This window comes from Eriocheir sinensis, unplaced genomic scaffold, assembly GCF_024679095.1.
Source record: "Eriocheir sinensis breed Jianghai 21 unplaced genomic scaffold, ASM2467909v1 Scaffold73, whole genome shotgun sequence".
NCBI classification, from domain to species: domain Eukaryota; kingdom Metazoa; phylum Arthropoda; class Malacostraca; order Decapoda; family Varunidae; genus Eriocheir; species Eriocheir sinensis.
Genome location: NW_026112087.1, coordinates 945,786 through 958,813, shown reverse-complemented (window position 1 = coordinate 958,813; position 13,028 = coordinate 945,786). Strand labels below are relative to the sequence as shown.

General features: G+C 44.7%; 1 protein-coding gene across 1 annotated transcript in view; it reads right to left on the bottom strand.

The window, feature by feature from the left end:
* Positions 1 to 4,011: 4,011 nt before the first annotated feature.
* Positions 4,012 to 13,028, bottom strand: part of LOC126994151 (nephrin-like) — a 92,784-nt gene continuing 83,767 nt past the window's right edge. The window contains exon 6 of the mRNA XM_050853401.1: positions 4,012 to 4,329. Within this exon, the coding sequence (XP_050709358.1) occupies positions 4,084 to 4,329 (246 nt within the window). The 3' untranslated portion in view covers positions 4,012 to 4,083. The remainder of the gene's footprint in view (positions 4,330 to 13,028) is intronic.

Genomic DNA, 13,028 nt, shown 5'->3' with positions numbered 1-13,028 from the left:
ATGATTTTCATTATGATTTTAAGTTTTGCTTTATATTGTGTGTTTAATGGACATTGTTTTAGATATTATGTTTAATTTAGGTGTCTTTGTTTTATTAATCATATTTTTACTTGTTTAAAATGCTGATTTATCTGTTCTTACCTTAGCTTTCTTATGTCTTAGAATTTGTGTTTCTTAATCTTCATTTCGATTTTAAGTCTTAGTTTTATGTGTTTTATGTACATTGTCTTAGATAATGTGATTAATTTAGGTTTCTTTGATTTATTTATTCATCGATTTACTTGTTTAATTAATATGCTGTTTCCCGGACATTCTTTTTTGGTATCACATCCTTTGTGATACCGCACCAAACATGAATATTTTGTAAATACATGTTAGGACCGTTAATATTTTTTTGTGGTCAATAAAATATCTATATATCTATCTACCTATCGATCTGTGTGTGTGCGTGCGTGTGTGTGTGTGTGTGTGTGTGTGTGTGTGTGTGTGTGTGTGTGTGTGTGTGTGTGTGTTCCCCCTTATTAACTTCCAGGTCTCTACCAATCCTCGTCTCTCCCCTCGCCCTCCCTTTCTGCACTAGTTCACCATAACATACAATAGTCTATATTTACTCTCTCTCTCTCTCTCTCTCTCTCTCTCTCTCTCTCTCTCTCTCTCTCTCTCTCTCTCTCTCTCTCTCTCTCTCTCTCTCTCAGTCAGTCAGTCAGTCAGTCAGTCCCAAGATGGAGAGTTCAGGGAAGGGAGAGAGAGTCAAGATGTGCTCCACTTTAGAGTTCAAATAGTCAAAGAATTTTACATAGTTAGTAGAGTTCGGGGAGAGATAAACAGCACATATGTATTTAGTAATAGAATGCCCATGAAGTCTTAGCCAGATGGTGGAAAATTCAGAAGAGTCAAGGTAAGAGGCAAATGATGTCGTTGCGCACGTAGGCGCAACATCCAGCTTTGGATTGAAATTTAGGATAGAGATAGTAGGAGGGAACAGAGTAGAGATTGCTGTCAGTAGCCTCAGAAACCTGTGTTTCGGTGAGGAAGAAAAGGTGAGGTTTAGGGGAGGAGAGATGGTGTTCCACAGAAAGAAAATTAGAACTAAGACCGCGAATGTTGCAGAAATTAATAAGGAGGAGGTTCCAGGAGTTATCAGGACACCTCTCAAGTCGGAAGCCAGAAGGGGAGTCCTCCCTGGGGGAATTTATGGATCCCCCCCCCTCCCCCCGCTCATGATATACGTAACAGCGGTGGGTAGAAGTATTTTCCCATGTCTAAGACAAAAACAACCATCAACGCATGTCAGATATAGCTCAGTTCATAATGTGCCATCCTGAAGCTAATCCTTCCATTGAACGTGTATTTTCTTTCATTAACAAGTTGTGGGCATATGAAAAAAAGACTTCAAATTGCAACGCTAATAGCATTGCTGGTAAGAAAGATCAAGTTTAAAAAGAGTTGCATGGACTTCTACAGGTTGTTTTAATCTACGCCTAGGCTACCCTTCTTTCTTGTGCTGCCTCATTGCCTAATAAAAAGTAGGAACTTTGCACGCTTCTTAAGTTGACGAATAAGGAATTTGGCGCGGGCGTTTTGAATTGCCGAAATTACCCGTCTCTCGAGAAGAGTAATTTATTAAATAGCTTGCATGCAGAGGTTAATTTGTCTAACATGTTGCTATAATGACTCGCCGATAATTATTAGAGAATTAATCTTATCGGGTGCATTCCATGATTGTTTCGAGACAAGCGAATACCGTGAGTCGAGTAGTGCATGCTAAACTAGTGAAACCAATGCCAACGTTATCTTACCATTTGGGTGATAAGTCAAGTTTATAATCCACTATAAATATATCATAAGGGTTAACTAAGTTTTACGTAACCTCCTAGGCTCAGTGGAGCTGTATGTGGCGATCTGTCAGTGGGACTCACTCTGATATCCGAATCCTAAGTGACTCATCACCGCAAGGTGTTTATCATATTGTCTCCTAAATGGACGAAATTTTAACTCTTGTGTGTGAGGTGTTAAAGCATAATTCCATCACCCCCAACACTACAGTATTATAGCTACAAAGAACACAGATCAATTAACTTCGACTAAGACTCCACCTGTGTGTTTTATGAAGCGTTACTGTGCCAGCTCAAATTCTGCTGCTTCATTTACGAGTCCCGCTCACTTGGTTCAGTTAACCCACACCCAACACACGCAGTGATACCAACATGAGTAGCCTGTTCTCAATGGCCTCGTCCTTGGTGTCAGTTTGTATCGTGCTGAATGTGTAACGATAATTTTTTGAGTGTGTGTAAACACACTAAAAAAACTATCGTTACAGTGGGGTCCGAAGAATTTCACACTGAGCAACCAGGTAATCTCGGCAGGGTTGGTGAGAGTGCGATAACCCCCACCACTTCAGCTCTGCTGGGGGGAGCAGGACAGGACCCCCGTAAGGGAGGGATAGAGAGGAGGGGAGACATGAGATACCAGATATCACCATAATATTAGAAAGTTTCGTTTAGTCGGCGCAACATCTGTGGTTATATGCCGGAGAGACAGAAGGGGAAGGAATTATAAAAGGGAAAAGAGCCCAGGAGACGGGACACAACCCCCGATTAATACCTGGTACCCATTCACTGTTGGGTGGACAGGGGCGTAGGGTATCGGAAAAGCCGCCCAAATTTTTCCACTCCGCCCGGGAATCGAACCCGGGCTCTCTTGGTTGTCAGTTGAGCGTGCTAACCACTGCGCCACGAAGCCCCCCGCCCTCCACCATAATATTAAGAGTGATTTGAGTGCCACCTGTTTAAGCTTTATATTCACAAATTATTAAACAATAATGCTCATATGATATACGTACCAGCTGTGGGTAAAAGTATTCTCCCATGTCAAAGACATAAACAACCATCAACGCATGTCAGATATAGTTCAGTTCATAATGTGCCATCCTGGAACTAATGCTTCCACTGATCGTGTCTTTTCTTTCATGAACAAGTTGTGGGCATCTGAAAAAAAACACATCAAATTGCAACGCTTAAAAGCATTGCTAGTAAGAGAGCTAAAGTTTAAACAGAGTTGCATGGAGTTCATCAGATTGTTTCAATCTGCTCCTGGGCTACCCTTCTCTCTTGTGCTGCCTCGTTGCCGAATAAAAAGTAGGAACTTTGAGCGCTGTTTAAGTTGACGAATAAAGAATTTAGGCACGGTCGTTTTGAATTGCCGAAATTAGCCGTCTCTGGAGAAAAGTAATATATTAAATAGCTTGCATGCAGGATTTAATTTGTCTAACATGTTGGCATAATGGCTCGCCAACAATTATTAGAGAATTATTCTTATTGGGTGCATTCCATGATTGTTTCGAGACAAGCGAATACCGTGACTCGAGTAGTGCATGCTATACTAGTGAAACCAATGCCAACGTTATTTTACCATTTGGGTGATAAGTCAAGTTTATAATCCACTATAAATCTATCATAAGGGTTAGCTAAGTTTTACGTAACCTCCTAGGCTCAGTGGAGCCGTATGTGGCGATCAGTCAGTGGGATTCACTCTGAAATCCGAATCCTGAGTGACTCATCACCGCAAGGTGTTTATCATATTGTCTCCTAAATGGACGAAATTTTAACTTTTCACTTGTGTGTGAGGTGTTAAAGCATAATTTCATTACCCCAAACACTACAATATTATAGCTACAAAGAACACAGATCAATTAACTTCGACTAAGACTCCACCTGTGTGTTTTATGAAGCTCAAATTCTACTGCTTCATTTACGAGTCCCGCTCACTTGGTTTAGGCAAGTGAACGCACACCCAACACACGCAGTGAGTAGCCTGTTCTCAATGGCTTCGTCCTTGGTGTCAGTTTGTATCGTGCTGAATGTGTAACGATAGTTTTTTTGAGTGTGTGTACCTCAAAATTTATGGGCGAAAGACAAGATTAGACAAGCACAAAACACAAGAACACAAACCCATATACATCATAAACACAGAAGTAACCCGTAACAAAATCAACACACGAAACACAGGCAAATTACAGGAGCCAATCAAATATGCATATAAAAAAGCACACACAACCAGGAGATACAAGCTAATGCCATGCAGCTAAGACACAAGAACACGTAGAGAAAAACAGATGCAACACGCAGGAAGCCACACGAGAAAGCAGAGGAGCGTTGCGTCAAAACAGGTGTGTCGGAACTCACAGGTGACGTTGAGGAGCGTGGAGTCTGAGAGTCCAGCGCTGGGGACGAGCGGGTTGACGGCGGTGCAGGTGAGACGCTGGCCGTGGTGGCGGCGGGAGGCGACCACTTTGACGCGCGAAGTGCTCACGTTGACCCCGTGCTCCGTCTGTAGGGGGTGAGAGGAGGGGGATCATGATGATACTGATGCTGCTGCTGACGATGATGATGATTCGGAGGAGGAAAGGGTACAGGGGGAAGAAAAGGGACTTAACTCAATCAAGATATTTTTTAATGAAGCATCGTCCACTGTTTATCAATGGGAGCAGCGTATTAAGGCATATAATTTTATACTTTTCGTTAGCTTCGACCAGCCGTGTAAAGTGCAGTGTTGGGGATCATTTAAACCACTTTCCCCTGCGTCAGTCACAATCAAACTTTCCCCACCAGACCAGGGGAGACCTGCCACCCATGGCCCCAAGAGACCGCCGGGCTGGGAAATAAGTAATTATAATGCGCGCGCACACACACACACACACACACACACACACATACACACACACACAGAGAGAGAGAGAGAGAGGTAGCTGAGTGGTTAGCTTGCGGGCATGGTGAACCCGAGGACCTAGCGTGGACCAAGATCAACAGAATATACCAGGTCATCGCACGCGCAGATAATGACGTCAGAAGCAGTATGATAGAGAGCAGGAGGAGAATTATACAGAAAACGAGATATTTCATGGGTTACTGAAACTTTTTGTTGGTGTGTGTGTGTGTGTGTGTGTGTGTGTGTGTGTGTGTGTGTGTGTGTGTGTGTGTGTGTGTGTAATGAACCTTCTTATCCAAGTATTTCTGGACACATTCTTACTCGCCGGAATCATCCTCTATTAAACAGTTCTCCTGTCCACCCTCTGACACCCTCTGTAACACCTTAACCACTTCTACCCAGTCTTTTCTTACCCCTGCCCATTAATTGTGTGACTGCTGCAGTTTCTTAATCCTATATGCTAAAATCACCCATCGAAATCAAACAAAATGGAGCACACGAGATGCGTCTACACCTGTGGTCAGGTGAAGACTGGTGGGGTGATTTCAATCGAAGCAGACTGAGGGGCTGCAGGTAACATCACTGCGCACAAGAGGAGAATTCTGGTACGAGGTAGAGAAGACCTGGTATATTCTATTGATCATGGCGTGGACTAGGTTTGAGTCCCCACCGGAACACGCTGATTTTTCAAGTCATCGCCGAGTGGTGGAAGATTACCCACATGATGTCCGGATCTATAATCAACCTTAATTTCAACGACTTCTATCAAGAGGAGCACCGGGGGTGGCAGCATGGGCCAAGTAAGAGTCATACATGACGGCAGCCATTATAAATAAAATTAGCTTGCGCCTCTAACGGGCTGGGGCCGTCCATAAGGCTCCTCAAGAAGGCCTACCGGTGCTACATGAAGCACAAAAAAAATCACACACACAGGCTATAAATAACAATACCCCCTTCCACCTTCCCCTCGTATCCAATTATCTCCCTCTTCTCTCCCACCGTGAAACTCGCTCCTAGTCCCCCTCACACGCCTGTCCTGATCCCTCAAGATCCCACCGACCAGCGGGAACCGATATTACCCAACACTCCGAACAAAGAAACGAGACACTTTAAAATTTTACCATATACAATATGAAGAAAATGTGACGAGAACTAAGAAAAACACTGAAACACTAAACTCATCCACGGTAGACAATAGTACACTTAAATTGCATAACTCACAATCCGAAAGTTATGGAACAATATCAAACGAATCCCCACAAAAAATGACACTAGGAAAACCTGCAAAGTCCAAATACGAAAAAAACAGACAATCAATTCATCATAGGTAAACACCCTTCGCATTCCTTCCTCACTCCCCTTCCCTCTTCCTGCCCATCCCCGGACCCGCTATACTCTACCTCCTGATCCGTGTGTCATCAGTGTTACGCGGCTGGTAAGATTCCGCACCGCTTAATTTTCATTGGACTATAAATTCTCAGAGAAGCCGTAATTATCTCTCTGCTGTGTACTCCGCCGCGCCTCCTTGATCACCCATTCTTTACCAATTCGTCATTCTATTCCTCCTCCACCATCGTCTACATTTCCATTTCGTTTCCCATTTCACTTGCGATTACCCCCGTTCCCGTTCCCTTCTGTCCTCTTCCTCCTCCTCCTCCTCCTTTGTCCCTAAAATCTTGAAGTGAAAAGCAAGATATGCTGCCGTGTGTGTGTGTGTGTGTGTGTGTGTGTGTGTTCGCTCAGTGAACGTTGTCGAGACATCTAAATGCAATTATACTAAGGAGAAAAACGTGAATGCCAAACGGAGAGTGGTTATGTTCTCTCTCTGTTTCTATGCCTTTGTTTCTGTGCTTGTGTGTGTGTGTGTGTGTGTGTGTGTGTGTGTGTGTGTGTGTGTGTGTGTGTGTGTGTGTGTTCCCCTTCCTCCTCCTCCTCCTCCTCCTCCTCTTCTTTCTCCTTCAACCTAGCCCGCGAACTGCTGTCTCCTACTGCGTGGGATCATATCAACGACATCAACGTCAGTACAGTCGAAGACACGTGGAGCTCCCTACTTATGTTGATGTCGGTTAATCCTTCTACCTCTTCTCCCCAGTAGATCTGATATCCCTGAGGTACGGGTATATCATCTAATCTTTCTTTGGTAAATACAGTTAAGAAATATATATTTAACGCCTCGCTCATTTCCTCATCTCTATCAATCAGTGATTCTCCTGACTTGAGCGGCCCTATCTTATCCCTAACATTGGTCTTATAAAGCTGAAAGAAACCCTTTGGATTGGTCTTTGCTTCCCTGGCAACTATAATCTCATAATTACGTTTTGCTATACGCGTGTTCTTCTTTACTGTTCTAGCTAAATCGTTATAACTGTCCTTTAGGTGAGTCTCCCCCCTCTTGATTCTAACGTATAGTCCTCTTTTCCTTCCTATTTCAGTTTTTAGCCTGTATGTCCTCCATCGCGGGTAATTACCTGTTGACCTGACTTCCCTGTGAGGTTAAACTGTTGCTGCCCTAGTTCAATCTCCCTGACCAGACTATTGTACTCACCCTCCAAGCTACTGACCTGACTAGTGACCTCACCAGAGATTAACGCCCCTCCCTGCTCTGGGTCCTGACCTACTTCTGATCCTACTTCCCTAATCCTTTGCAGCTGGTTTCTTAACCCCTCGTACTCCGCCTTCCTGAAGTCAGGTATTAATGTGTAGTTACTGCTGACTCTGTCCTCCCATTTAATGTTAAATCTAATTTCATTATGATCACTGTTATTTAATGAATCCCCAACCTCTATGTTGCTTATTTTGTCCTCTCTATTAGTTAACAACAAATCCAAAATATTTTCTTTCCTCGTTGGTATTCTAATTAACTGCTTAATGAAACTATCCTGTATCACATCTAACAAATCCTGTGCCTCCTGGTCTCCTGATAAAGTATCCCACTCTATGTTCCTATGATTAAAATCCCCAATTACACACATATTCCTATATCTTGACACCCTATTAATTTCCTGTAAAAGGGGTCGGGTACTATCCCTGTTAAGGTTGGGCGGTCTGCAAAAGTACTCCTATGGCAAGCTTCTCCTTCCTACCTATTGTTTCTACCCAGAGGGATTCTGTATTACTATCTACCTTGATTGAGTTGTTAATGATACACTTAAGATCGTCCCTGACGAAGACTGCGACCCCACCCCCTTCCTGCCTATTCGATCTTGGTGGAATAACCTATACCCTTCAATCTTTAATTCTGGGAGAAAGTGTCTGTCTACAATATTAATCCAAGATTCTGTGATTGCTATCATATCACATTTTTCTACGCACGCCTTTCCCATCAATAAATCTATTTTTTTCCTAATGCTTCTACTGTTTGTATAGTAAACATTTAGACCTACCCCTTGACTTACCCTGTAACTGCTATCATTATGTACATTTAATGTTCCCACTAGCTATTGCCATCTTAGGCCCCCTCTTACCTACTCTAAAAAAAACTGTAGGGCCCCCAATCCACGTTCAAGGGAATCGGACAAGATCTGAACCCCCTCTCGTGAAAGGTGAACCCCGTCCCCCTGGTATAGGTGGTTCTTGCCATAGAATCGGTCCCAGGTGACGACAAATGTCCGTCCATTGTCTTTGCAATAATATGCCAACCTGCAGTTTAATGCAATAGCCCTGGACAACCAAATGCCACCAACCCGCCCCCTTGGCAGAACCCCACACACAACAGGAACACTGCCCTTACTCGTGACCCTACGCAGATCCTCCATATAGCGACGCAGAAGCTGCTCGCTACGTAACCTTCCTATGTCCTTCCCTCCCACGCTAAGGTAGACGATGGGTTTGACTACCTCGCCTGACATGCACGTCTCGACCCTATCGCTTACATCCCTAATCCCCGCCCCTGGAAAACACACACGGATCCTGTGCTTCCTATCACTAGCACAGCAGGCCCTATCTAAAAACCTGACCTGGCTATCCCCAACAACCAAAATGTTACCTCTGGGCAGGGATTTGTCAACTGCCCTCCTCTCCTTCACCTCCACTGCTTCCTCCTCCTTCGTCTCAGAGAGAGCCTGGAAGGAGTTGCGGCACTCCACACCTCCAGGCGTGAACCTCTTCAGCTTTAGGCGACTTTCTCGGTTCTATACCACCTGCCAGCCCCCATCTGCAGACTGTGTACAACGACTTCTTGTATATGTTATTTTGTAGCTAAGTACTTATATTTCATATGTCCGTGATACGTAGAATATTCAACATCACTGGACTGGCACCACCACCCCAGCCCCGGATCCAAAAGTTAACCTGAGTTCATCTCTGGACGGGCTCCGCGCGGGACCCCGGGCTCCGTTGATGACGTCACTGATAGTCGATGGATCAGTGAAAACGGAATAGTGGGAACCCCGCCTTAACTTTTGAATCCAGGGTAGGGGTGGTGGTGCCAGTCCAGTGAAGGATCCGTGAAAACGGAATAGTGGGAATCCCGCCTTAACATTTGAATCCGGGGTAGGGGTGGTGGTGCCAGTCCAGTGATGTTGAATATTCTACGTATCATGGAAATACGAAATAGAAGTACTTAGCTACAAAATAACATATTCAAGAAGTCGTTGTGGTTAATGCTGTCCATATGTTTGTCAACAAATGATGAGCGATGGACTGACGGAGTGGATCATCCGTGCCGAGCGGCCGCTGTTTCGCTGACGTCATTTTGACGTCATTAACGTCTACGGATCCGTCAAAACGGAATAGTGGGAACCCCGCCTTAGAGTAGGGGAGACCGGGACAAGTTGGCTACAGGGGCAAGTTGGCACACTTTAAATAATTTCACTATTTACCGCTCGACGGCAGCGATACGCACACCAAAAGATCGCCACATTGTTCCCCAGTTGCCAACAGACTGCCATCCTAACTTTAGGTTGGCTGCTATGCGGCAAAGTTTGATTTTGATGCTGGAAAGTAAATTTTCTTTCGTTTATATTATTTGCTATAACATGTGTCTATTTATTGAGGGGTACTTTTCAACTCAGCCATATTATAACTTAGGGTATAAGGACTGTTTACCCTCAATACCAATCACACAAGGTTTTTCAGTATATACTAAAATCGTTGCTTAAGACCAATTTCTTGAATGGGGCAAGTTGGTACAATGCAGACGGGGCACGTTGGCTCAGTGCCAACTTGTCCCATATTAGGCTATGCATGAACTGGTTGCGGCATGCACACACTCACATAGCCTACAGTGCTAGGCTGCTTTTGACCGATAGATTGATAAACAATTAGGCTACAATGAATTAATTATTTTCACTTTAACATGATAAATGGTCAGTCTTTTGTTATGATGCTATGGCATCGGTATTTCCTTGACTGAAAATGTATATTTTGTGTTACTTTGTGACAGAATAGTCTTTAAATTACGCAGGACAGATAATCTGCATCTAAATTTACGGTCATATGCTTCTAAGTTGCTTTTAATATATGAGGTGCCAGCTTACCCATTAGTGTGTGCCAACTTACCCCGTATGGGGGGTAAGTTGACACATATTAATTATTTGTTTCTAAAGAATGCTGTACTTTTGTTTAGAGATAAAACATTGTTTTTAGTGCATGGAATGTAAGAGGAATCTTTGTATTTTTGACTGAAATTATCAACTTAACAAAATCCGCTATTGTTTTGCTTCCATCAGGGAAAATGTAAAAAGTGTGCCAACTTGCCCCGGTCTCCCCTAAAGGCAAATGAAGATCGCGAGGAAAATGAGGAAAAACAAAAATACGTAATGCGTTTTCTGATTCGGTACAATTTTTATCTGCATCTGTTCGTCCTCCTAGCCTGATGGGGTTTTATTGCCTGTGTGTATGTACGTTGCATTCAGTGTAGTATAGATTTATGCGAACAATGAACTCTGGGTTGGAGCAGGGTGCAAAAAACTCAGTAATAGCGTGAAATACAAGCTGCAGGGAACAATGCACTGCAGGGTGAAATATATTTAATGAGAAAAAAGAAAAACATTGTTTATTAAGGAGCATACTGAGCATATTTATTTAACGAGTGAAATAAAAGTAACTCAATGTCTGTAAACTTGCTGATTCGTTAAGAACACCTTGAAGCAAGTGAAATTGTCACACATAGAGTCAACAAGGTAGGGTGTAGCAAACTAAGTAACAAAATATAGAACCCTTCCCCCCAAAAACGTCGCCCGAAATCCAAGTCCCGTCGGTGACTGAATCTGGCTAAGCCACTCTACTAACTGGCCTAAAACTGCCCACATGCTGTCCTGAAGACCACCCGTCAACCCTGACTCTATAATCTAGATAAACACTCTAAAGAGTGTCTTAGATGAGTTCCGGGGAGCAGCATGAACCAAGCAAGTTGGCGCCAGTGTAAAAGACTGGGGCCGACCAGCAGGCCCCATGAAGAAAGCCTACCGACGCTATAAAGGTGAAGGTAAAGGTGGGTGCATACGCTATAGCTGCGCGTGGCTGCGGTGCTCATCTCCGCTCTGTTGGTCCTTTGAGCCTGTGGTAGGTAATAAACGATTACCCCGGGGCACGGGCCAGTGTGAAATCCGGGATTGGCACAGTTTACCTTCCTCGGGTTTCCCCAGGTACCCATTTATCAACCACCCCGAGAGGGAGGATGAACAATAGTGTGGGCTGCACGACAATTGCCCGGGCCGGGATTCGAACCCGGGCCCGCGGAGTGGTAGCCAGGTACGCTGATCATTAGATCACGGAGGCGTAAAGGCCGAATGAAAAAAAAAAAACTTCCCCTTCCTTCCCACCTCTATACCTTTTATATCCCCTTCCCCCTAGCTCCCTCTCCTTTCTTCCTTCCTCCCTCCCTATAATTTTCTTTTCTCTGCCCTCCCTCGCTCCCTCTCTTTTCCTACTGTTCTCCCTCCATGCCACCTTCCCATCTCTTCCCTCCCTTTTTTCCTATACCTCTTCATCCACCCCCCCTCCCCTCTATACCCAACCTAAACCCCCCACACACACTATTCCGTTTCAGGCGTCTAAGCACTACGGGACAAGTGATGTATTACTGCTGTTTCCGGCAATGGCTCGCTCGTTCTGGTGCAAAGCGATGTAATTGTGTATTTTATGCACCACCATGACGGCTTATCTCTCTCGTATCCCATTCGTATAAACTGTGTTAAATAACAGTGCTGGGATGTTTCGCTAGATAAAAAAAATGTCTGAGTGGTGAATTGTAGTTTTTTTTTTTCATTTTGCTACAAGTTTTCACTTCTCTACTTGAGACATGTACGTCCCATGTATGCCCCGGCAAAGGTTCTGATTCAATCTCTGAACATAACTCCATGTCTGACATGGCTTCTGCTTCTATAACACTAGTGGGTAACTGTAACTTTAGGTATGTGAAGGCGTAACAATGTGCTGGTGCATATCTGTGGCACTCAAGGTTCTTCAAGAATTAGGTTAACCGATCCAGTGCCAATCCACTGCGCATTGTGTCAGCTGCGCCCGAGGAGGGAGGAGGGATGAGGGTTCCGAACTCCCGAGCTCACCGGTGACCGGCAGTGATGCCATTTTAGCGGATTTTCCGCTAGATCTGGCGGAATTGCAGTTAATCTAGCGGGAAAAATCTTAGAATTGACAAGAGTAACTGGCGGATTTTCAAGACAAATCTGGCGGCAAATTTTTATAGCTTCACCTATCATCTGGGGGATTTTTTAGGCCATCCTAGCGGATGGCGCTGAGGCACGGGCAATACCTCTCTCCCCTCTACTCCTGCCTCCACATCCTCAAGCTCTGCCATTATATATTTCATGCCGTCACCTCTCTTCACCCCCCTTCCTCCCCTCTACTCTTGAATCCTCAGCCTCAAGCTCTGCCATTATATATTTCATGTTGTCACCTCTCTTCACCCCCCTTCCGCCCCTCCACTCTTGCCTCCTTAGCCTCAAGCCTCGGCCGGAGGCGGAGCTAATTCATCCGGGGCACGGGATTCGTCATTTTGACGTCACGCACCCCCCCCTTCCCCCGATCGGTACCCCATGCTGCGTATCGGATAACCTTTCTTGAGGAACCTTGGTGGCACCAGAAATATAGAGTCGAGCTGAAGTGGATTCGAATCTAAACAGAATCACTCGACCACGAGTGATCTGCCTTCAACACAGCAGGACAACTATGGCGCAGCAGTGACCGAGAAACACTGCGAGGCTAGCTTTGCAGGTTTGTACGATACACGGACAAACCAAAGCGAGATTCACCGTCGAGAGGCTTGGGGCGTTATGGATTTACATAACAAATATCTGAACCTTACGTCACCCGGAGCCGCTCATCCATTGTGCCCGCCGCCACGCGTTGCTCGTAAGTTC